Here is a 22,835-nt window from a genome sequence, read left to right on the forward strand (position 1 = left end):
CAAACCCAATGCCACCAAATAAATCTAGTATATAATTTAACTTAACCACTATGAAACAATTTAAATGTAAGAAATAAAAATACCGTATGACTTAAAAAAGTGTTTCTTTTTCTTAAAGCATGGAGCCAAGTTAGTTTTGTATTTGTCAGAGTTGATACATAATCACCAAGATGAATTGACTGAAGAAGAACTAGGCTCAGCGGAATTGCTTATGAATGCTCTAAAACTGTGTGGTCATAAGTATCTACCTCCCAGTGCAACAACAAAAGCAGACCTTATCAAAATGATCAAAGAGGTGAGTCAGTGAAATCATAAGACACGGTTTTCTAAGGAGATCCCACTGAATGTAGTTAAAGAGTGAAAGATTTTTTTATTGTGGAATATCATTTATGATGAACTTTATTGAAATGATGTTTTTTTATTATGAGAGAATAAATAGGCTATTGCAAGGAGCGTTTTATCCTCTGTTGTCATCCTCATCCCTTTTCGGTAGCTTTCGGTGAAGGAAAGATTTTTATAGTGACGAGCAAGTTGAAGCATCCGCCTTGAAACAAATAAGGAAGCACGCACCTGGGGCATTAGGTCTGGCAGCCCATTTAATTCTCCCACCCCAATATCTGTGCCCCAGATTGTGTAGAAGCAAAGGGAAATTATAAAATTATTTTTGTGGCTATTGTATTTTAATATTCTGGTCTCCTGGGGACATTATTTTTTTCCTTTATTAACTTGGTTTTAAAATTAGTTTGTTGGGGGGCACCTGGATGGCTCCGTCGGTTAGGCATCCGACTTCGGCTCAGGTCATAATCTCGCAGTTCGTGGGTTCGAGCCCCGCGTCAGGCTCTGTGCTGACAGAGCCTGGAGCCTACTTCGGATTCTGTGTCTCCCTGTCTCTCTCTCTGCCCCGCCCCCCCCCCCCGCCCCTCCCCTGCTCATGCTCTCTCAAGAATAAATAAACATTAAATAAAATGAAATGAAATTAGTTTGTTGGCCTTTGTGCCAGTGTTAAATGATAAACAATTAGTTTTATAGTGCATATTATTATCCAAATCTTTTAGGAACAAAAGAAATATGAAACTGAAGAAGGTACGAATAAAGACACCTGGCAGAAAACAGTTAACAATAACCAACAAAGGTAGGATTTTATGTGTTCTAAAAGTCATGCCTTTCTGAATCCACTAGATTTCACACATACTTTTAGTTTTCAAGTATCATGCTTCCATAGCTCTTTAACGTCCCACTTAGGCTTCACTTACGAGCAGCCTTGCTTGTTTATTTAGTCTCTTTCAGCGTCTGGATTCAAAATCAAAGGATATATCTAAGATCGCTGCAGATATCACCCAGGCAGTATCTCTCTCCCAGGGAATTGAGAGGAAAAAGGTGATCCAGCATATCAGAAGCATGTACAAGGTAGATCTGAGTGCCAGCAGACACTGGCAGGAGCTTATCCAACAGCTGACGCACGATAGGTAAGCAGAGTGGGCCTTTGTTGTTTTATATGGTGATGTCAGACACTATTTCCATTTCAGAATAAAGATTCACAGCATTATTTCATTAGTTGAAATATTTTCTGTTTCTGTTCTTGTGATTTATTTCATCATGAAATAATGAAATCTATATATAATCCTGTAAGAATCTTTTTTTTTTTTTTTTTTAATTCTTAGGGACAAGGCGGGGGCGGGTGGGCAGGGATAATGAGAAAGTGAGGCATTAGCTCTTCCAGATAATAAAATCTATATGTTGACTTTAATTTTAAAATATAACCTTTGCAGAAGAATAGAGAAATCACTGAAACGGGATAGTTGGGAAATAGATCTTTTTCTAGGTAAGACTTTAATAAATAAAACTTAGAAGATGCATCACAGATCATGAAAAGAGGAAAATTACCGTGTTCTCTAAATTTGGTTAAGATAACTGGTTAGCATGACTTGGGGTGCTAAAATGGACTAAACATTATACACTAAAGAAAATTCCAGGTGAGCAAAAGAATTAAATTCATTAAGTTTATAAAGTGGAAGAAAATGGGGCATTTATCAACTCTGATAGATGGATAACTTTTTAAGCTCAAACACAATAGAACAAACTACCAAGAAGAAACAAATAGATTTGAGGGGCACCTGGGTGGCTGAGTCAGTTAAATGACCAACTTCAGCTCAGGTCATGATCTCAAGGTCCGTGAGTTTGAGCCCTGCATCGGGCTCTGTGCTGACAGCTCAGAGCCTGGAGCCTGCTTTGGATTCTGTGTCCCCCTTCTCTCTCTCTCCCCCTCCCCTGCTCATGCTCTATTTCACTCTGTCTCTCAAAAATAAATAAATGTTAAAAAAAAAAAAAGAAAAAAGAAATAGATTTGAGCTTTAATTTTTTCCAGTGTATTTAATAACTATAACAACAGCAACAAAACGAAAATTTATTTTCAGCAAATCAGAATTAACTTTTTTTTACTTTTTTGTAAGTTTATTTATTTTAAGAGAGAGAGAGCACAGAAGGGGCAGAGAGAGAGGGAGAGAGAGAGAATCCCAAGCATGCTCCACACTGTTAGTGCAGAGCCTGATGTGGGGCTCAAAATACACGAGCCATGAGATCGTGACCTGAGCTGAAGTCGGATGTTTAACTTACAGAGCCATCCAGGTACCCCCACAGAGTTAATATTTTTATGGTTTTAAAAACTCATGCCAACTTAAAAGTAAATTGTAAGATCTGAAAAGTTTGAGCAAAAGATGTGATCACACTTTTCTACATAAGACAAATAGAATTAATAAACAGGAAAATATTCCATATGGCCAGAGACTAATTTGATTTTTTAAAACCTTGAAATATTACCATATCACCATAAAATATGGTACAAGCCATATTTTACCTTTTCTGTTATAAAGTTTTTTAGGTGCTAATACCCAGAGCAGGAAGAAATGTATATCGTAGCCCATGGTCAGAGGTCCGGTGGCTTTGCACACTTTGACAGCATGTATCAGGAATCCTGTAACCGTTTTGTTTCTAGCTCCAGTTATCCTATTTTGGTGATTCTGTCCTAAGGAAAATATTCAAAATATATAAAGGCAGTAAATGTAAAGGTTTTCATCTCTGCATTGTTTATGCTAGTGAATGAACTGGAAACAAGTATATAATAATGGCAAAATTGCTAACTACATTATGATGCACCCCCTCCATGCATTAGTCAGCCATTTTCCATGGTGACAATGAAGATTAAAGTATGTCTAGTGAAAGAAGAAAGGGTATAGAAATGTATATATGTAATAATTATAACTGCAATTTTTAAAAATGAAAAAAAAATAATTTCTACCAGAAAGTGGTATGTTTAGGGTAGTAGGATTAAGGGCAATTTTTTTTCTCTTATCTATGTCTGAAAATATATTCAATACGGTTCTCTATTTTTTCATTTAAAATATTAACTTATTTTGAGGGCGACTGGGTGGCTCAGTTGGTTAAGTGTCCAACTCATGATTTGGGGTCAGGTCATGATCTCACAGTTTGCAAGCTCACGCCCCACATTGGGTCTGCACTGACAGTGTGAAGCCTGCTTAGGATTCCCTCTCTCTCTCTCTCTCTCTCTCTCTCTCTGCCCCTCCCCCACTCGCATATGCACCCAAGTGCACTCTCTCTCTCAAAATAATTAAGCATTTTTTATTAAAAATTAAAATAAAATATTAACTTTTTTTAAACATCTTAAGAAATATGGCTTGTACTACAAAAATGAACCAATTTATTTGTTAGATAGTAGGCAAAATGGGAAATATAGAAACTTAACTTGGAAATGGATTTTTTTCTTTATCTAGCCATATTAAGTCCAATGTACTGCTAAAGCATGCATGTTGCTAAAGCAGAGTAGTCATGATATATCTTTTTAAAAATTTATGAGGAACAAGAAACTAGAGGCAGAGTGTGCCTCCAGGTGGGGACCAGGAGGCCGGGGTTCAGGAGCAGAAAGACATTTACTTTTTATATGATTCTATTGTCTATGCTTTCTATCTTATTCTAGTGTCTATGTTTATGCACTTCCTAGTCTAATTACGTGAGCAGCTGAGGGTTTTAACTGAATAGATCACTTTTGATTATTTAATTTCTGTAATGATTTTATTTACAGCTCCACGTACTATAGATTAAAACACTTAAAACATTCTTTTATTTCCCCTGGCAGAGTGGCCTGGTATGATCCCCTGTACTATCCAACTTCCTGGCAACTGGATCCAACAGAAGGACCAAATCGAGAGAGGAGACGTTTACAGAGATGTTACTTAACTATTCCAAATAAGTATCTCCTTCGGGATAGACAGAAATCAGAAGGTAATAATGACTTCTTGACTCAGCATCCAAATGTAGCAGATAACTGTAGTTATCAGATAAAGATAATACCTACTTTTTTCCTTAGCAGATGTGGTCAAACCACCACTCTCTTTCCTGTTTGAAGATAAAACTCACTCTTCTTTCTCCTCGACCGTAAAAGACAAAGCTGCAAGTGAGTCTATAAGGTAAGTGTGAATCCATAAGATGTTCTCTCTTTGGTTGAAGGAGTCAGAAAGACTTTAATAGTTTATTGTAGGGGCGCCTGGGTGGCTCAGTCAGTTAAGCTCTGATTTCAGCTCAGGTCATGGTCTCACGGTTCATGGGTTCGAGCCCCACATTGGGCTCTGTGCTGACAGCTCAGAGCCTGGAGCCTGCTTCGGATTCTGTGTCTCCCTCTCTCTCTGCCCCTCCCCTGCTCACGCTCTGTCTCTCTTTCTCTCTCTCTCTCAAAAATAAATAAAACATTAAAAAAATTTTTTTTAAATAGTTTATTGTAGTGTTTGTGTAATATTTGTTTTAGATAATTGCTGGGGTTTTAGGAAAGGCCCTAAATATGGCTCAAGAGAGGACACAGTCGAATGGCTAAAATCCAAAAGGAAAAGACATCCTCGATGGCGAGGACTCACTGGGCTTCAGTCACCGTGCTCTGGCCCTTGTCTGCACGTGTGTATCTTGGCAGTTGACTGGTCCTAAGGTCTCTGTGAAATGGGTATGGTTTCCGCATGATGCCATCTAACGGTGACTGAAGGTCCAAATTTTAGTTCCTTGTCTTACTAGATGTCTGATCTTGGGCAAGTTACTTAGCCTTCCTGTGTCCATGTCCGTATCTGTTACATGAGGAAGGGAATAACGCCCAAAGTACCGGAGTATTGTTGAGTATTAAATGGGTCCTTGTATGTTAACGACAGGTTATCATTATGACACTAATGATAATTGCCCTGCCCGTTTGTTTATTAGATGGAAACCTGAGATTCGAAGGAGGTGACTTCCTTGTCTAAAGAGGAGAAGAACTTTTCTGAGTCTAAATCCCGTTTTTCCTAGAATACTAGAATGCTTTCATGTGTTTGAAATACCAGAGGCATGACCCAGTGTTTGCATAATTACTAGAAAATACAAAATATTAAAGTTTCTCCTAAAAAACTGAATGCCTGTATCCTGTATACATGGCACAGGAATTCTGAGCCTTCTCTAAAAATTTCATTTTCTCCTCTACCAGAATGTTAAAATACAAGATAATATTTTCACGTGGGTTTAGGCAAGACGTCTCATGCTTTTGAAACTCTAGTGTGCTGAGCTGAAATCTTTAACTAGATAAATAAAGCTTATACTATATACTTTCTAAAATTGGTCAAAACATTTAATCATAGTAATTTTATATATGTTTTGACAGAGTGAATCGAAGATGTATCAGCGTTGCACCGTCTAGAGAGACAGCTGGTGAGCTGTTACTAGGTAAGTCACATTTTGAAGAGTTTTACACATATTCACCCTGCCTTATTTTATTCTTAGACAATTTGAAGCATTGTTTGGTAGAATGCCATTGGATCAAATAAACTCTCTCTAACATCACATCGGTAATTTTTCCTTAACATTATATGACTTACAAATGTCAGGAAGTGGCAATCTTATTTTCTAAAAAGCACATGAATAGCCTTTTAATTTTTATAAAGTTGACTTTTTTCATAAGTACACATTTTTGTATTTAAACATTCCTTTTATTATATATCAATTTTGATTTTTAAAGTGAGGCATTATCGATATACTCACATGCCTACTGTTTTAAAAGATACACCTGTGCATAAGAAATATATCCACCTTGAGATAGTTCATAATTTATACTCCCTATTGTGCTTCTGAGAGAAAGGCCAAGGTTGTCAATCCTTGGATATCTGTATAATTACATTCAGTGAGAAATCTTTTCGTCAAGATATGAAGGAATAAAGTTGTACCACTAGATCTCTGTTCCCTTAAAGAACTAATTTGTATACTACAGGCCAGTTGTTTTCTTAAAGCCTGGTCTCCAGGTCAAGAACATCAGCATCACATGGGAACTTCTTAGAAATGCTCATTCTTGGGCCCCGGCCCACGCCTATCGAGTCAGAAACTCTCTGGCACCCCCAGAAATCTGCATTTCATGAGCCCTCCAGCAATTCTGACGTACCCTCCAATTTGAGAGTCGTAGACTGAAGCTACAGTCTCCAAGGCTCAACATGCAGAGCTTCAGGCTGGCCAGGACTAAGCACTGTGGTCACAAGGATGAAGGTGATTCCCTTCTCTGAGCCAACAGTGCTCAGTGCTCACGGGTGACCGGCACACAGGGCGGAGCCCCAGAGAAATTCCCACCATTTGGATACGTGGTGTAGGGACATGTGCTAACACAGCCAGCCTATAAAGCAGAGAAAACTGGGGGCTGTCTTCTAAGGTCTATTCTGCCCTATTGAGTGTTTAAATAAAAATTAAGTCTTCCTCTTAGACTAGAAAATTTGTTTACAAGTTGACTTCAGTTAATGTGTGAGAAAATAAAATTAATGTATTAGTCATATAAGAAGAGTACCAATAATAAATGGCCAACATTTTTTTTAACACTGAGTGCCAAACACCGTCATAAGCATTTTACATACATTCTAATTTAATTCCCACATTAACCCTGTGAAATAAAGTCCGCTTCCTCCACCCCTCTTTTAAAAAATTATTTTAGGGGTTTTTGTTTTGTTTTGATTTGAGAGAGAGAACATACGTGTGTGCGTGAGTGCGGGCAGGAAAGGTCCAGAGCAAGAGGGAGAAAAAGAATCCCAAGCAGGCTCCACACCATCAGCACAGAACCTGACATGGGGCTTGATCTCCCCACCATGAGATCATGTCCTGAGCCGAAATCAAGAGTCAGACGCTTAACTGAGCCACCCAAGCACCCCACACCCCCTTTTTTTTATTAAGTAAAGACACAAAGAAGTTAAACAACTTGCCCAAAATCTCATGGATACCATTAAAAAATATTTATTGAGGGGCGCCTGGGTGGCTCAGTCAGTTAAGCATCTGACTTCAGCTCAGATCATGATCTCCCAGTTCATGAGTTTGAGCCCCGCATCAGGCTCTGTGTGCTGACAGCGCAGAGCCTGGAGCCTGCTTCAGATTCTGTATCTCCCTCTCTCTCTGCCCCTCCCATGCTCATGCTCTGTCTCTCTCTCTCTCTCTCTCAAAAATAAACATTAAAAAATATATATTTATTGAGCAACAGGAACTGTTTCTGGGTGTTGGGATTTTAATTCAGGCCAATTGACTCCAGAGGTCATATTTGTAATCAAAAATGATAATAGTGCACATATAGTTTTAAACTCATATCCCATTACTTCTATAGGTAAATGTGGAATGTATTTTGTGGAAGATAATGCTTCTGATACAGTTGAAAGTTCGGTGAGTAGAGGCTTAAGTTTGCACCTATATAAACCTAGACAAATTCCCAAAATGTATAAATTCATTATAACTGGCAAACAGGTAGAACTAGGAGAGTTCAGGGGCGCCTGGGTGGCTCGGTCGGTTAAGCGTCCGACTTCGGCTCAGGTCATGATCTCGTGGTCCGTGAGTTCGAGCCCCGCGTCAGGCTCTGTGCTGACGGCTCAGAGCCTGGAGCCTGTTTCAGATTCTGTGTCTCTCTCTCTCTGACCCTCCCCCGTTCATGCTCTGTCTCTCTCTGTCTCAAAAATAAATAAACGTTAAAAAAATTAAAAAAAAAAAAAAAGAACTAGGAGAGTTCATATATTGTCACTCTGGTGTGCAGATTGGTCTTAATTCCAAACTTTTTCTTTTAAAGATATTTTTAAAAAGACCATACCATCTCCTCTGGCTTACAGTCTGACCTCATAGCAGTTAGTATTATGATTTAGATTCTAATGTGCTCCTATTAAAACAGCGAGCAAAGGGGAAAAAGAGAGAGAGAGAGAGACAAACCAAGAAACAGACTCTTAACTATGGAGAACAAACTGATGGTACCAGAGGGGAGGTGGGGGGGTGGGCAATGGGGGAAATAGGGGATGGGGATTAAGGAGGGCACTTGAGATGGGCACAGGGGCTGTAGGGAACAGTTGAATTAGTATATTGTACACCTGGAACTAATTATAACATGGTATGGCAATGAACTGGAATTAAAAGAAAAACTTTAAAAACTATTTTAAAAAATAAAATGAAAATGAAAACAATAAAGTGCTCCTGTTATTTTAATTAATTTATTTAATTTATTCCTTCTATCACTGTTCTCAGTAGCAACAAAAAACTACTCCCTGCCACTCCCAATTCACTATCAAATATATTTACCTTCACAAAGAAAGGAAAATGTTGTATAATTGAATAACTTAACTAATCCTGATAGTCACATGTCTTGGTATCATAATTTTTATTCTACTGGAAGTACTGATATAAATCAGAAAATTACAGAAATGACTCTTAGCTCACATATTTTGTATATATATATATATATATATATATATATATATATATATATTCACATATTTTTATCCATCTGAATCAGTTTGTAGACCATTAAAATATTGTTTAGAGATCCCCGTAGTAAGAGAAATAGGCTTTTTGTTTCAGAAAATTTCTAAGACCAGGAATTCCTAAAGATATACTAAATAAGAATACATGTGGTTTAATAGTGAATACATATTTTATTTCAAAAAATAATGAGCTAAAACATAACATTTTGCTGTAAAATAAATAATATGAAAAAAGTCATGAAAATATTTAATATAGCCCCCAAAATTGAGTAGGCATTCTTTAGTGTGATTTATGTAGCAATTGCCACAGCATTTATCCCAGCTAGTAAAAGTATGGTCACATTATTTTTCAAGATGTCTCTTTTTAGCAACCAGGGAACTTAATAGTTGATACACGAGCCAACACTTTTCTGGATCCAAAAGATGACATTTCCCCCTTTTAAAACTCTCCTAAAAATACTCTTGTTTTTTAACAGTTTGAAAGATCCTTCTTTCCTCTGCTTTTATAATATTTGTTTCTACTTTCTATGTGACATTTGCTGTCTTGCATTTTATTTTTTTAATGTATATTTTTAATGTGTATTCATTTTTGAGACAGAGAAAGAGCACAGGCAGGGGAGGGGCAGAGAGAGAGGGAGACACAGAATCCCAAGCAGGCTCCAGGCTCTGAGCTGTCCGCACAGAGCTCGACAAAGGGCTCAAACTCAAGAACATTGAGATCATGACCTGAGCCAAAGTCGGACACTTAACCGACTGAGCCACCCAGGCGCCCCTGCTGTCTTGCCTTTTAAATGTTTGTACAAGTATCTTGTGCCCCCTTTTCATCTTACACAGATGTATTTCATGCAGAGCATTTAGCAGAACACCTTGCTCGTAGACTCTTAATTAACATGTGCTGAACTGAATGAATGAACGGATATGGAAGCACAATAAGAAGGAATTCAGTTTTATATATGAGAATATTACATTTTCATTAAAGAGTTTAATTTCATTTGTAATTATCTACTACCCCTACTTCTAAAAGTCAGTTGGGATCTAGCACAATAGTGTAGCACACATACAACAGAGCAATTCAAATTTTAAAAATTTCAAATAAGATTTTAGAAGGATGAAGAGCCTGGGATAAGGTAGTCATTGCAATTGCTTTCTAAATTTCGCTCTGAGCCCCTGTTCCAACACAACAGAGAAAGTCAATGCAGTTTTCCAAAAGGGAAAATTGATGAAAACAAACCAACCTCGGATGCAGGTTAATTTGATGTGATAAATCCTAACTAGTTTTAAACTTTCGTAGGAGCTTTTACCATGATTTTTCTATTAAAAGCATTGAGTAACATAATTCACATATTCAACTGCAATTTGCAAAAGATTTAGACAAATTGTTTTAAAAGTTTTCTTCATTTTGTACTTTGAGAAGGGCCCGGTGATGGTAAAAAAATATGGGACCTATGGAGGTGCCTAGGTGGCTCAGTTGGTTGGGTGGCTGACTTCAGCTCAGGTCATGATCTCACAGTTCGTGAGTTCCATTCCCACGTCGGCTCTGTGCTGACAGCTCAGAGCCTGGAGCCTGCTTCGGATTCTGTTTCTCCCTGTCTCTCTGCCCCTCCCCCACTCACATTCTGTCTTTCTCTCTCAAAAATAAATAAACATTAAAAAAAAAAAAAAGTCTGGGACCTATGGCCCCTAACCCCTCATTCTAAAATGTAGAGATCTGTTGAGGGAGGCTAGGATCAATGCTGTCAGGGAGATCCAGCCTTCTGGTGGCCACTTATCTTTTCCTTCCTTCTGCTGACCACACAGGAGAGGAACATAGCTACTTGGTGCGTGCTGATCTGTGAGCTTAGTCAATGGGGCTGAATTTGCAGGAGAGTGCTTTGCCTTTCCGGGAAGGTTCAGAGGCATGGGGACTATGTGTCATCGCTGGGGAGCTCCCAGGCCATGCCCATAGGTTCATTTTAACCCAGACCCATGTGAGGGAGGGCAGACCCACATGTGAATTTTCAGGGAGAGGCTTGTTTTCTATTCTTCACCCAGTCCCCGGGCCAGAAGAGACAGGCTCCTGCTTATTCCTCTTTACTGATGGACACGTGTGTTTGTCTGTCATCAGGAAAATGTCCCTTAATGGTTTTAGATTTCTGACGTACGTACACTTCCATACTCTGATCCAGAGAACTCCAAGGCCTCATCTGCTTTCTTCAAGTGGATGTTAACCTAAGTCACTAAGTTTCTAAAGCTGGGGTGTGTGCATACGTGCGTGTGCATGTGGACGCACAGCCAGCCTACCCCAGTATCCCTTCTACCTCACCGCTGTTTTTCAAATTTCTTGTTATTTTTGGCTCCTGGGGATTTCACTTTCCCTTACGTCCCGCAAGCTCAGCTTTAAAAGAAGTCTGTCTGAAAAGATTACATGTTGTGTGATTCTAACCACGTGACATTCTGCGAAGGGAAAGCTATGAGATGGTAAAAAGATCAGTGACTGCCAGGAGCCTGAGGGGGAGGGGCAGGTGAGTAGGGGGGGCACAAGGGAACTCTGTATGATCCTGTAAGGGTGGACGCATCTCAGTAAACATTAGTCAAAACCCATGGGACCATAACACCAAGACTGAACCCTAATGCAGACTGTGGACTTCGGTTAAGAATAACGTATTCACTATTGGCTCTGTAGTTATTACAAAGGCACCAGGCTAATCACACTAATGGGAGATGTTAATCACAGGGAAATTCTGAGTTTGGGCCAGGAATACATGGGGGCTCTCTACACTCTCTGCTCAGTTTTCTGCAAACCTAAAACTGCCCTACAAAATAAAGCCCGTATTTCTTTAATTCCTTAACGTTTATCCAGTATTCTGAAGTGTTTCGTGGTTGGGGAGGGAGGGGTCGGGGGTGGCTCAGGGAATCTTATCTGCCGTTTTGCCACAAAAGGAAGACATTTTTATTTTCAGATTTTTAAAAATCTAAAATTGCAGTGATCATTTATATTTCATGTAAAGCAAACAGTTTCATTTCCTTCCTTTGTCTCAGAGCCTTCAGGGAGAGTTGGAACCAGCATCATTTTCCTGGACATATGAAGAAATTAAAGAAGTTCACAAGCGTTGGTGGCAGTTGAGAGACAATGCTGTAGAAATCTTTTTAACAAATGGCAGGACACTCCTGTTAGCATTCGATAACACCAAGGTAAATTCAGCTTTATGAACAGATACATGGTTTTGAAATTATCATGGGGCCGGTGTAACTGGACTCATACTGATTTTACGAAGGTTTGATTTATTTAAACTTTGATTCCCTGTTTCTAACAGCAAATGAAAATTGCCTTATTTCTTAGTCCCAATGACAGCGATCCCTTGACTATATTAGAATTATTTTTGTCCTTCAAAACTGTATTAAATTCAGATTCTCCAAAGTGACTGTCTGTAAAAAGTAAATGAATGCGTAATGACCTGAGAAGAGTAATTTAAACTTGAGAGTAGGTTCTGTTGTTTCCAAACCCTTTCTGAACCCCCACATCCTTTCTGCTGCCACTTAGAAAAGCTTTTGGAAAAAGTCTTGTGGACTCGTTGCTTCCACTTCTCTTTTGAAATGCTCCAGTCAGATTTTCTTCTCACTACCTCACCTATAACTTCTCTGGTCGGGGTTACTAGTAACCTCCATGTCACTATACCCTACGGTCGTATTTCTTAGTCCGCATTTTACTTGATCTATCAGGAGCATTTTTTAAAAATTTTATTTCAATATTTATTTTTGAGAGAGAGAGAGAGCGCGCGCGCGCGCACAAACGGGGGGAAGGGCAGAGAGAAGGAGACCCAGAATCCAAGGCAGGCTCCTGGCTCCCAGCTGTCAGCACAGACCTTGACCAAGCATTTCACACCGATGATTGTTTTCTCTCTCTTAAAAAAAAAAAATAACCCTCCCCACTAGGTTTCTGGGCCATAACTTTCCCTCAGCTCTTCTTCTGGCTCAAGGTCATTCTTTCTCAGTCTTCTTTGCTGATGCTTCTCCGAGGGTCTCAGGGCTGGTGCCACAGACCTCTTCCCATCCGCTCTTGTGACTTTAAATCCTACCTGTATTGTAACAACTTTCAAATTTGTATCACTACCTGAACGTCTCCCAGGAATGCTCTGTACTTGGTATCTCCGTCTAGAGGTCAAACTGGCATCTCAAATTTAACATATACAGTCTACGGCCATACCACCCTGAACACACCCAAGTTAAACGTATACAAAACCGAACTTCTAATCTCCGTGCCCCAAAATCTCTCTGCAGTTTTCCTCATTTCAATCGATGACAACTCTAATCTTTCTGATTGCCCAGGCCCAAACTTTTTGGATTATCCTAGACTCCTCTCATTCTTTCATGCCCCGTACCTACTCTATCAGTCCTGCTGACTCTTCCCTCAAAATCCATCCAGAATCTGACCACTTAACACAGCTGCCTACCATCCTGGTCTAAGCCGCCATCATCTTTTGCCTAAATCATTACCGTGGCCTCTAACTGTCCTCCCTGCTTCCACACTCCCCCTTCTTTCAAGCTATTCTCAGCACAATGGCTAAGGTATGTGGGCTCATGCCATCCTCCTGTCAAAACCCTCTGATCACTTCCTGTGCCACTTGGTTAATGCCAAGGTCCTTGTAATAGCTGAATGAGGCGCGGAGTAATCTGGTGTCTTGTTATCTAACTCACCTTTTCTATTATTCTATCCACAATAACTTTATTTTCCTTGACCAGGCACACTGATGCCTCAGGGCCTTTGCACTTACTGGTCCCTGGAATGTTTTTCCTTTTTGAAATCCACATGATTCAGTTGCTTGCTTTTTCAGGTTCCATGATCAAATGTCTCCTTATCAAAGAGACCTTCTCTGACTGCTCTCTTAATAAAATAGCAACCCCTCTGTCACTCTTACCCCCAAGTCTCCTTTTCTTTGCTCTGTTTTTCTCTGTTGGACTTAATAACATCCAACATTGTCTCCAAAAAAATGTAAGTGCTTTGTTAAGTGTTGTGACTGCAGCAGCTTGAATACAGTGCTATGTAGGTGCTTGATAAATATTTGCCGTATGAATGAATGCTTCCCTTTTCTTGCAGAGTTTGGTTTGCAATCTGTCCTAAATTCCCTTCTATCAACCTTAGCTTTAGAAGTTGGCAGCCTTCGGATTTAAACCACAGGTTTTGTGGTTTTGTTTGTCTTCCCTTGAGCCTATTCTTTTTTTCTTTTTTTTTAATTGTGATAAAAAAAATATGTAAAATAAAATGACCATGTTAACCATTCGAAGTGTTCAGTACATTCACATTGTTGTGAAAGAGATTCGAGGTGTAGATTCTTCAACACGCTGCAGTCTTGCCTGTCCCAGACCGTAGCTACATTTTCTCGTTCTCCTCGTTAACTTTCGGTCCTGTCTCTGGTTAGCCACATCTGTGGCTCTCATTCCTATGCCTGAAGCATATACACATTTAAGATGGATATTTCAAATTTGTTTTTAGTAAAGGCCTGGATTGTCTATTTTTTTTTCCATTTATTACCAATCATCATTTAATTGCCTTAGAAAAAAATCAGATTACCTTTTTCTGTGACAAGTTTTGTGAATTTCTAAAAAAAAGAAAAAAGTTTATATATTAGTTTTCAATCAGTAGTGAAAATCAAATATGTTGTTTCACATAGGATGTTTTATTTCGTTCTCATGAAATAAATATTATCATTCCCATATTATAGATGTGGTAACTGTAGCACAAAGGTTTTAGGCTAGGAATCGGGCCACGTCTGTCTAATTAAGAAGACCATGCTCTTTGGGGCACCTGGGTGGCTCAGTTGGTTAAGCGTCTGACTTCAGCCCAGGTCATGATCTCATAGTTTGTGGGTTTGCCCCGCATCAGGCTCTGTGCTCTGAGCCGGCTCAGAACCCGGAGCCTGCTTTGGATTCTGTGTCTCCCTCTCTCTGACCCTCTCTCTCCGCCCCCCCTTTCAAAAATAAATAAACATTAAAAAAAGAAAAGGAAGACCGTTCCCTTTCTATGATATCATGTTGCATTTATTTAGATGAAGGTTCTTCTTCATCGTTTATTGATTTTTTTTTTTTTTAGGATCTGTATATGAGTGATTTTTCTATACAGACTTTTTCTTACCTTCTTATTAACTAATTTCTTCGGCAGCACAACATAATGGTTAGGAGCCCAGCCTTTGGGGAAAGATCCAGAGATGAATCTCAGTCCCCCGGCAGTTGGTGTTAATTGGGCAAAGAGTACTTTCTTTGTGGACTTGGGATTAGTAATGTGCATAATCTTTGGAGAAAAGGTTCAGTAGCCTAAAACAAAACCTGGCTTGTTTTCCCCTTCCTTTGCAGGTTCGTGATGACGTGTACCACAGTATACTAACAAATAACCTCCCTAATCTCCTGGAATATGGCAACATCAACGCTCTGACAAATTTATGGTATACTGGACAAATTACAAATTTTGAATATTTGACTCACTTAAACAAACATGCCGGCCGATCCTTCAACGATCTCATGCAGTATCCAGTGTTCCCGTTTATACTTGCTGACTATGTTAGTGAGACCCTTGACCTCAGTGATCCCTCGGTCTACAGGTAACTAAACACATCATCACCTTTACCTTTGTTTCTATGCTATCTTTGTTTCATTGAAGTCCTATTGGAATTTTCAACCATGCACCAATATAGAATGAATATACAATGAGCTCCATCTGTCCATCACAACTCGACAGTTACGAAGATTTTTGCCAAACTTGTATCATCTTTTTTTTCCCTTTTTAAGACAAATCACAGACATCTTGTCATGTTACTCCTGTGTTCTTCAGTACACATCTCCTTAAGAAAAAAGAGAATGTTCTGTTACGTGCTACGTTGCAGTGCCATTACCATATCTAAGAAAATTTACAATCATTTCATGACATCATCCAATACCCAGTCCATTTTCCTATGTCCCCCAGTATATTAAACATGTCTTTTTATAGTTGATTTGTTTATATCAGGCTCAAAAACACCTTTCGTTGCTCTGTCTCTAAAGACATATGTCTAGAATAAGCCTTTGTTTTTTTGTGTTTTTCTCTTTTTTCCTAACATTGATTTGTTGAAAAAACCAAAACAAAACAGGTCTTTTATCTTGTAGGATATCCCCCTTTCCCGTGTTAGTATTTAGCTTCTTCCTTTAGCCTCTGTATTTCCTAGAGACTGGAAATTAGCTCTAAAGGCTTGCTTAGATTAAGGTTCAACCTTTTTTGGCAAGAATCCTTTACAGGTGATGGTGTGAACTTCACATCGCCCCGTATCAGGAGACATATGATATCCCACTGGAGTGATGCTCAGATTGATCCAGAGGTTCAGGCTTCCATTGAACTTGTTGCTGTCATTGCTGATTATTTCTGGAGTCATTTATTTCCCTAGGGGTTACAAAATGGTGATTTCCTATTCTCTCATTTCCTCCACATTTTTTAAAAGAAGACATATAAGATGAATGTGGGATATTTGTTGTGTCAGAAAGCAAGGAAACTAATGCAGTCTTGTCAGAAGGATTTGGGGGCCATATTTGCATACCCAAGTTCATTGCAACATAATTCACCACAGCCATGTAGGGGAGGCAACCCAAGTGTCTGTCTGTGGATGGATGGCTGGATGGCTGGAAGGGGGAAATGCGGTATACACACGCAGTGGAATGCTGTTTCGCCTTAAGAAGGAGAGAGTGTCACCTGCTACAACATGGATAAGCCTTGGGGACATTGTGCTAAGTGACAAATACTGTGTGATTCCACTTATGTGAGTTGTCTAAGGTCGACAGACTGAGAAGCAGATAGTGGAACGGTGGTTGCTGGGGTCAGGGATGAACAGGGGATGGGGAGGGGGGGAGTTGCTCAGTGGGTATAGAGGTTTGCAAGATGAAAAAGTTTTAGACATCTGTTCAACAACCATGTAAATATGATCAACACTATTGAGCTGTATACTTGGGGAATGTTAGGATTGTAAATTTTGCATTGCGTGTTTTTTACCACAATCAAAAGAAGTAAAGGGATCAGGAGCCAACCATAAGTGGACCTCACTGCCAAAGATAGCACAATCTGAGCATCGGAAAGAATAATGACTACAATCGATTAAAACACATTTAAATAAAAAGAACACTTAAGTTAATAATGATACTTTTTTAAAGCCCCCCCCCCCCCGCAGACAAGTTTGCTGGTCACCATTGGACCTAGTTATGGGCACCAATTTCTTACTTTTGAAATTTGTCAAACGAAGCAAAAGAATTAAGGAGCACCTGGTTGGCTTAGTCAGAGGAGCATGTGACTCTTGATCTCGGGGTCGTGGGTTCGAGCCTCACGTTGCAGGTAGAGATTACTAAGGAAATAAACTTCAAAAAAAATTTTCAAATAAGTAAAGCAAAAGAATTAAAATTGCATTTATCCTGCCTTTCCTGAATGGTCTACATTTTAGAGTAACCAAATAGTCTTTGTTGATAAGGAAATATTCTGGTGATTTAGTTTAAAAAAAAAAAATTCTTGTATGTAATTTAAAGAGAAATTGACTCCAAATTATACTTGGTATATTAGAGTATTTTAATCATAACTATTGAAAAGTAGGCCTACTTCAGATAGTTTTCCAGAAATAAGATTCAGTTTTATATCTTTGTCAGTTTAAGCAACTGCAAGTAGCCTGTTACTTATCTTCCAGCCATTTTTGTACATTCCTGACGGACATGTAGACATTTTATACACTGCTGGTATAAATAGATTCAATCTTTCTGGAAGGCAATTTGAGTGTGTAGCCCAAGAACTCTTCAAGTGTGCATACTCTGTCTTATCAATTTAACTTCTGGGGCTTTTTTCTTAGGAATACTTAAGAACGTGTACTTTACCAGAAAGGTTCCCACTGGGAGTAAGTTTCACGAGGGCAAGAACTCTGTGCAGTTTGTTGCTGGTGATGCCTGGCCCTGCATGCATTTATCCTTGTGGAGAGTCCTTACATCATTTTTTTTAAGTAGCCAGAATTTAGAAACAACTTAAATGCCCCACACTAGGTTTGAGAAAACTGTTTCATGTTGCTGCCATTAAAAATGGTATTTTAGAAATATATGATACAGGTGGGGAAAAGTGTTATTTTTATTCTAAATATGAGTATACATGTGCAGATAACCCAGAAAACTCCTGGAAAGGTATATACCAAAATGTTTTACCTGTGAGTAATAGTTTTATAGCCGATTTTGGGGTTACTCTGCTCATCAGTAATTTCTCATTTTTCAACCACAACAATAAGTGTTACATGTGTTCAAAAAAAACCTATTTACACTACTTAGAAAAAAACTGCATGCCTGGATCTTAAACATGATTTCTCCTATTTTGCGATGTGAGTCTGCATCAATTCTATAAAACTGTTTTATTTTTTAACAATTTTTTTTAGGATGAGAAAGTTCTCAAAAATAAAGTTAGTGTTTAATATCACAAATTTCAATATCCCTGGGAAATAATTACACGCCCCCCCCCCCCATAGATATATTAAGCTAAGCAGATCTGGTTTGACTTACTGAAACTTGGGCACATCCTGATGTTGATCTCGTTAGGGAGCCAGATGTTGAAACTCCAGGTGGCTGCACCCGCTGCCAGACCAGATGGCTCCTTGGCCAGCGAGGCCGCTCTTCGTTGGGTGTTTTCCTCTTGCTCTTTCAAATGCTGCCCAGGGATGCTACTTGACTGTGTGGCTTGTTAAAGTGAGGATTCATCGTAGAGTTCTCTCGCCTCCCTGATGCTGCGTGAACACCAGCACAGACACACCTACACGCGTGCAGACATCCTCTACGCTGTGAAACTTCGTGTCGGTCCCTAGCTATGAATTAGATAGCAAAATACTTACTTCACTACTCACACTCCAAATCTCCACTCGATCATTTTACACATGTGTCATTTTGGGGTGCCTACTGACTCAGTAGAGCATGTGACTCTTAATCTTGGGGTCATGAGTTCAAGCCCCACATTGGGCATGGAGCCTACTTAAAATAAAATTTAAAAAATTTTTTTAAGTGTCATTTCTTCAATTTTCAGTAACTAGTCTAATAATCATAAAACATCTCCTCATGATCATATTTCCCGTCCAAACTGCCCTTTTGTCTTCACTGCCTAATAGGTGTAGGTCTGGAAAACGGGCACAGGAACTTCAGGGCTTGGCAGGAATCCGCTGCTCTGGGCAACATCAGCTGTGATTCGGAAGGAAGTAGAGGAAGTGGGGAGAGGAGGAGGGACAGCTCTTCTTGTCTAGATTATTCATAAGTCAAGAATTCCTGGGGCGCCTGGGTGGCTCAGTCGGTTGAGTGCCCGACTTCGGCTCAAATCGTGATCTCACAGCTCCTGAGTTCGAGCCCCGTGTCAGGCTCTGTGCTGACAGCTCAGAGCCTGGAGCCTGCTTCGGATTCTGTGTCTCCCTCTCTCTCTGCCCCTAACCCACTTACATTCTGTCTCTGTCTCTCTCTCTCAAAACTAAATAAACATTAAAAGAAAAATTTAAGAATTCCTAATATTGGTATGGATCTGTTTAGAAAAATTCTACCTCTTAAATCATGATTAAATCAATTGACTAAATCATGATTTTCGAAGATGGCTGTTAGTTGCAAAGCAACATGTGTGAGCACTAAATTAAGAGCCCAGTATTTGCTGGTCACTGATTTACTTATGGGATATGGATGTGTAGGCAGCTCAATCTTGCCAGTATCAAAACATTTCATGTTTTTCTATCATCTCTTCATTTGTAGAAATCTCTCTAAGCCTATAGCTGTGCAATATAAAGAAAAAGAAGATCGTTATGTGGACACCTACAAGGTAGGTTTAGTTTTTCCTCATATTTTGGTAAATGAAAACTCAAGTTTTATTCTATAGACTGGTGTTTTACCTAATTTTAAATTTATAGTATTGATTTTTCTGTTTTCCCCTTCTTAAAGTGCTTTGATTGGCAGACAACTGGAAATCATTATATGATTTTAAACGTTAAATACATTCCTTTTAAAAGAAAATCAGAGAGGGGGCCTGGGTGGCTCAGTAGGTTAAGCGTCCGTCCTCAGCTCAGGTCATGATCTCACAGTTTGTGGGTTCAAGCCCCGCATCGGGCTCTGTGCTGACAGCTTAGAGCCTGGAGCCTGTTTCTGATTCTGTGTCTCCCTTGCTCTCTGCCCCTCCCCCACTCACGCACGTGTGCTCGCTCTCTCTCAAAAATAAACATTTTAAAAAAATTTTAATCAGAGATTTTCAGGTGCCTGCTATTTGTATTCCCTAGTTTTATTTATATAATAATATCAGTCTATTTATAATGTACCATAATTCCTTATTATTCACATTCAGCAAATCATGCATTGGTTTATTAGCAGAAATTTACCAGACTTTAAAGGTTTAAAAGTATACATTATCAGGGCACCTGGGTAGCTCAGTCAGCTAAATGTCTGACTCTTGATTGCAGCTCAGGTCCTGAACTCACTGTTCATGGGATCGAGCCCTGCATCAGGCTCTGTGCTGGCAGCATGGAGCCCGCTTGGGATTCTCTCTCTCTCCCTCCTTCTGCCCCTCCCCTGCTCGTGCTCTCTCTCAAAATAAATGTAAAAATTTTTCAAAGAGTATAAATTATCTAGTTCTGTAAAATTAACATTAATGGAATTCTGCTGGAAACCCTTTTAAAAACCTATTAGCCAACAGGCTGCTATCTTAAGCAGCATCAAGGTAGGAGCAGCTGGACCAGTTTTCTAATATTCACATTGTTTTATGTCACATTTCCAGAAAGATCTCTCCAGGCGTCTTATAACTGCCACTCCTTGATTCTCCAGCAGTTGAAAAGGGGGCGGTGCTATGGAATCCAGGAGAAGTGACTCCAAGTTTCACTATCACCTGACTTGTTATCAGAGCCAGACAGAAGCTATGGGAGATGAGAATAGTGACAGATATTAAATATTTGGTTGAGCTTCCTACTTCATGATGGGAAGATAGGAGTAGTGAAAAATCACTGTATTCTTTATTATCTCAGTGTAACTACATTGCAGGACAGCCATAAAGTGTTAAACATCAGTGCCTGCGAATTTCAATAATGTGATACGGCTTTTCCATTGCCGTTGCTTTTCCACTGCTGGAGAATTTCTCTAAAGAACATAGCATTATGGCTTGAAATTCATCCATTAAAATGCAGAGTTTCTGGTGACAGTAGTTGCTCTCATTTATTGACAGCTTGGTCAACTGAGACATTAGAAGCCATTAGTTGGGAGGCAGGGTGCAGAACAGGTGAGTTTCCTGTGACGGAATGAGAGTGAAGGTGCAGACTGAGATCTGCTTCTCGAGTGGCCAGGCCTCTCAGCAGGGCACCGAGGGGGACACGGTCCGAACACAGGTGGGAGGGCAGCCATGGAGAAAGGTGTCAAAGGGGTGCTAGCAGAGGATGGAAAAGAAAACCGGTGAGGCTTTTCCGGCGTTTCCTGGAGCGCTTTGCCACCAACGCCGTCTTGGTTCCCTGTTTCCTTCAGTACCTGGAGGAGGAGTACCGCAAAGGAGCCAGGGAGGACGACCCCATGCCTCCCGTGCAGCCCTACCACTACGGCTCCCACTACTCCAATAGCGGCACGGTGCTCCACTTCCTGGTCAGGATGCCTCCGTTCACGAAAATGTTTCTAGCCTACCAAGGTAAGGATTTTTGTAACGCAGTTTTTTACTTTACGTTCAAGGTAGTTAACGTACAGTGTGGCATTGGTTTCAGGAGTAGAATTTAGTGACTCATCACTTACATGTAGCACTTGGCGCTCATCCCAACAAGTGCCCTCCTTAGTGCCCGTCACCCATCTAGCCCATCCCCCACCCACCCTCCCCATCCTCTCTGTTTCTGTCTTATTTTTAAGGTAAGGATTATCTTATAACTACCTAAAATATCTTGTTGGGTCATTAGGAAAAAACAAAAACAAAAACCTGACATACTTGCTGAGAATGTATTGAGACTAACAAAACCACAGGAAAACGAATTCTACTTATTCCTTCAGTAAAATTCTCTTCCAAAAATTTGTAGTAGGCCAAATTCTCTTGCTAATGTGTCAAACTTTAGCTGCAAATTAGACATGTCCAAGCTTATAAAAATGCCATTCATTTTCTAAAAATTAGGATATGATTCATATACCATAAAATCTACCCTGTCCATGGGTATGAAATTCACTTTTTAAAGATGTTCAATTTAATAGTTATTTCAGGTCACATAAGTTATCACATTGGGGGAATATGTTACTGTAATTTCTTGCAAGTAACCAGTTAAGAGGAGAGCCACACCGCCACCTTCACCTTAGTAACTTTCTGGTTAATAATCTACCTCAGTGTTTTAAGTGGCAGCCTGCAGGCCGGAAGATCACTTAGAGACGCATTTACTGACTTGTGTGCAAATAGGGACACTCTACCTCTCGGTTTCTAATGAGAACTATGGTATGAGCTCTGTAGTTCCTCATGGCACCCACAATCCTTTGTGGAATCGTCATCCGCTCACTTACTCAACCCTTCTTGAACTTCTTTAGATATTTTTATTCATATGCAACCTCTTGGAGGAATGCATTTTTGTATTGTCTCTACCTGGCCTATAGAAGGGGCTTTCCTATATTTCTCCCTGTGTAAGGACACAGAACAAATGTTCCACACGACAGCTGTTCAAATATTTGAAGATTATTACCCCGTCCCCTCTCTCCCTTTCAGTCCTGTTTATCCTGAGGCTAATTACCCTTAGTTAATTTGACATCAGGCTGAGAGCCTCCTGTATGCAGGGTTTTATCCCAGCTGCTGCAAGGAATACAAAAAATAAATAAGACTTGCTTACTTTCTGTACTTACGGAAGAGTTTTAAAAACTAATGTGTAAACCATCTTTTTTGCTCTAGTTTCCAAACCTGTTACTATTCTGATAATCCTTCTGGACATGTTCTGATTTGTGAATCCCATTATTAAAACACGGCAGTCAGAACAAAAAAGAATGTTTCTGATGTAGTTTGGGACCACTGAGGTGTGTAATAGAACTATTACTTCCCTCCATTTTTTTTTCATGTAGCCCAAGAATCTATTAATGTAA

General features: G+C 39.6%; 1 protein-coding gene across 11 annotated transcripts in view; it reads left to right on the plus strand.

Annotated features, from left to right (window-relative positions):
* Positions 1 to 22,835, plus strand: part of LYST (lysosomal trafficking regulator) — a 252,313-nt gene that overhangs the window by 190,005 nt on the left and 39,473 nt on the right. For 10 of the 11 annotated variants that reach the window (XR_007460678.1, XM_049644953.1, XM_049644958.1 and 7 more), the window contains 11 exons: positions 119 to 295; positions 1,056 to 1,132; positions 1,278 to 1,466; positions 4,151 to 4,296; positions 4,382 to 4,481; positions 5,687 to 5,748; positions 7,652 to 7,707; positions 11,805 to 11,957; positions 15,114 to 15,358; positions 19,521 to 19,587; positions 21,267 to 21,423. Coding sequence is in view for 10 of the 11 variants with exons in the window: in XM_049644953.1 (XP_049500910.1) it covers positions 119 to 295; positions 1,056 to 1,132; positions 1,278 to 1,466; positions 4,151 to 4,296; positions 4,382 to 4,481; positions 5,687 to 5,748; positions 7,652 to 7,707; positions 11,805 to 11,957; positions 15,114 to 15,358; positions 19,521 to 19,587; positions 21,267 to 21,423 (1,429 nt within the window). In the remaining variant the exon portion in view is untranslated. The remainder of the gene's footprint in view (positions 1 to 118; positions 296 to 1,055; positions 1,133 to 1,277; positions 1,467 to 4,150; positions 4,297 to 4,381; positions 4,482 to 5,686; positions 5,749 to 7,651; positions 7,708 to 11,804; positions 11,958 to 15,113; positions 15,359 to 19,520; positions 19,588 to 21,266; positions 21,424 to 22,835) is intronic. The other variant, XM_049644960.1, reaches the window with a different exon arrangement.

Source organism: Panthera uncia, chromosome D2 (assembly GCF_023721935.1).
Source record: "Panthera uncia isolate 11264 chromosome D2, Puncia_PCG_1.0, whole genome shotgun sequence".
Taxonomy (NCBI): Eukaryota; Metazoa; Chordata; class Mammalia; order Carnivora; family Felidae; genus Panthera; species Panthera uncia.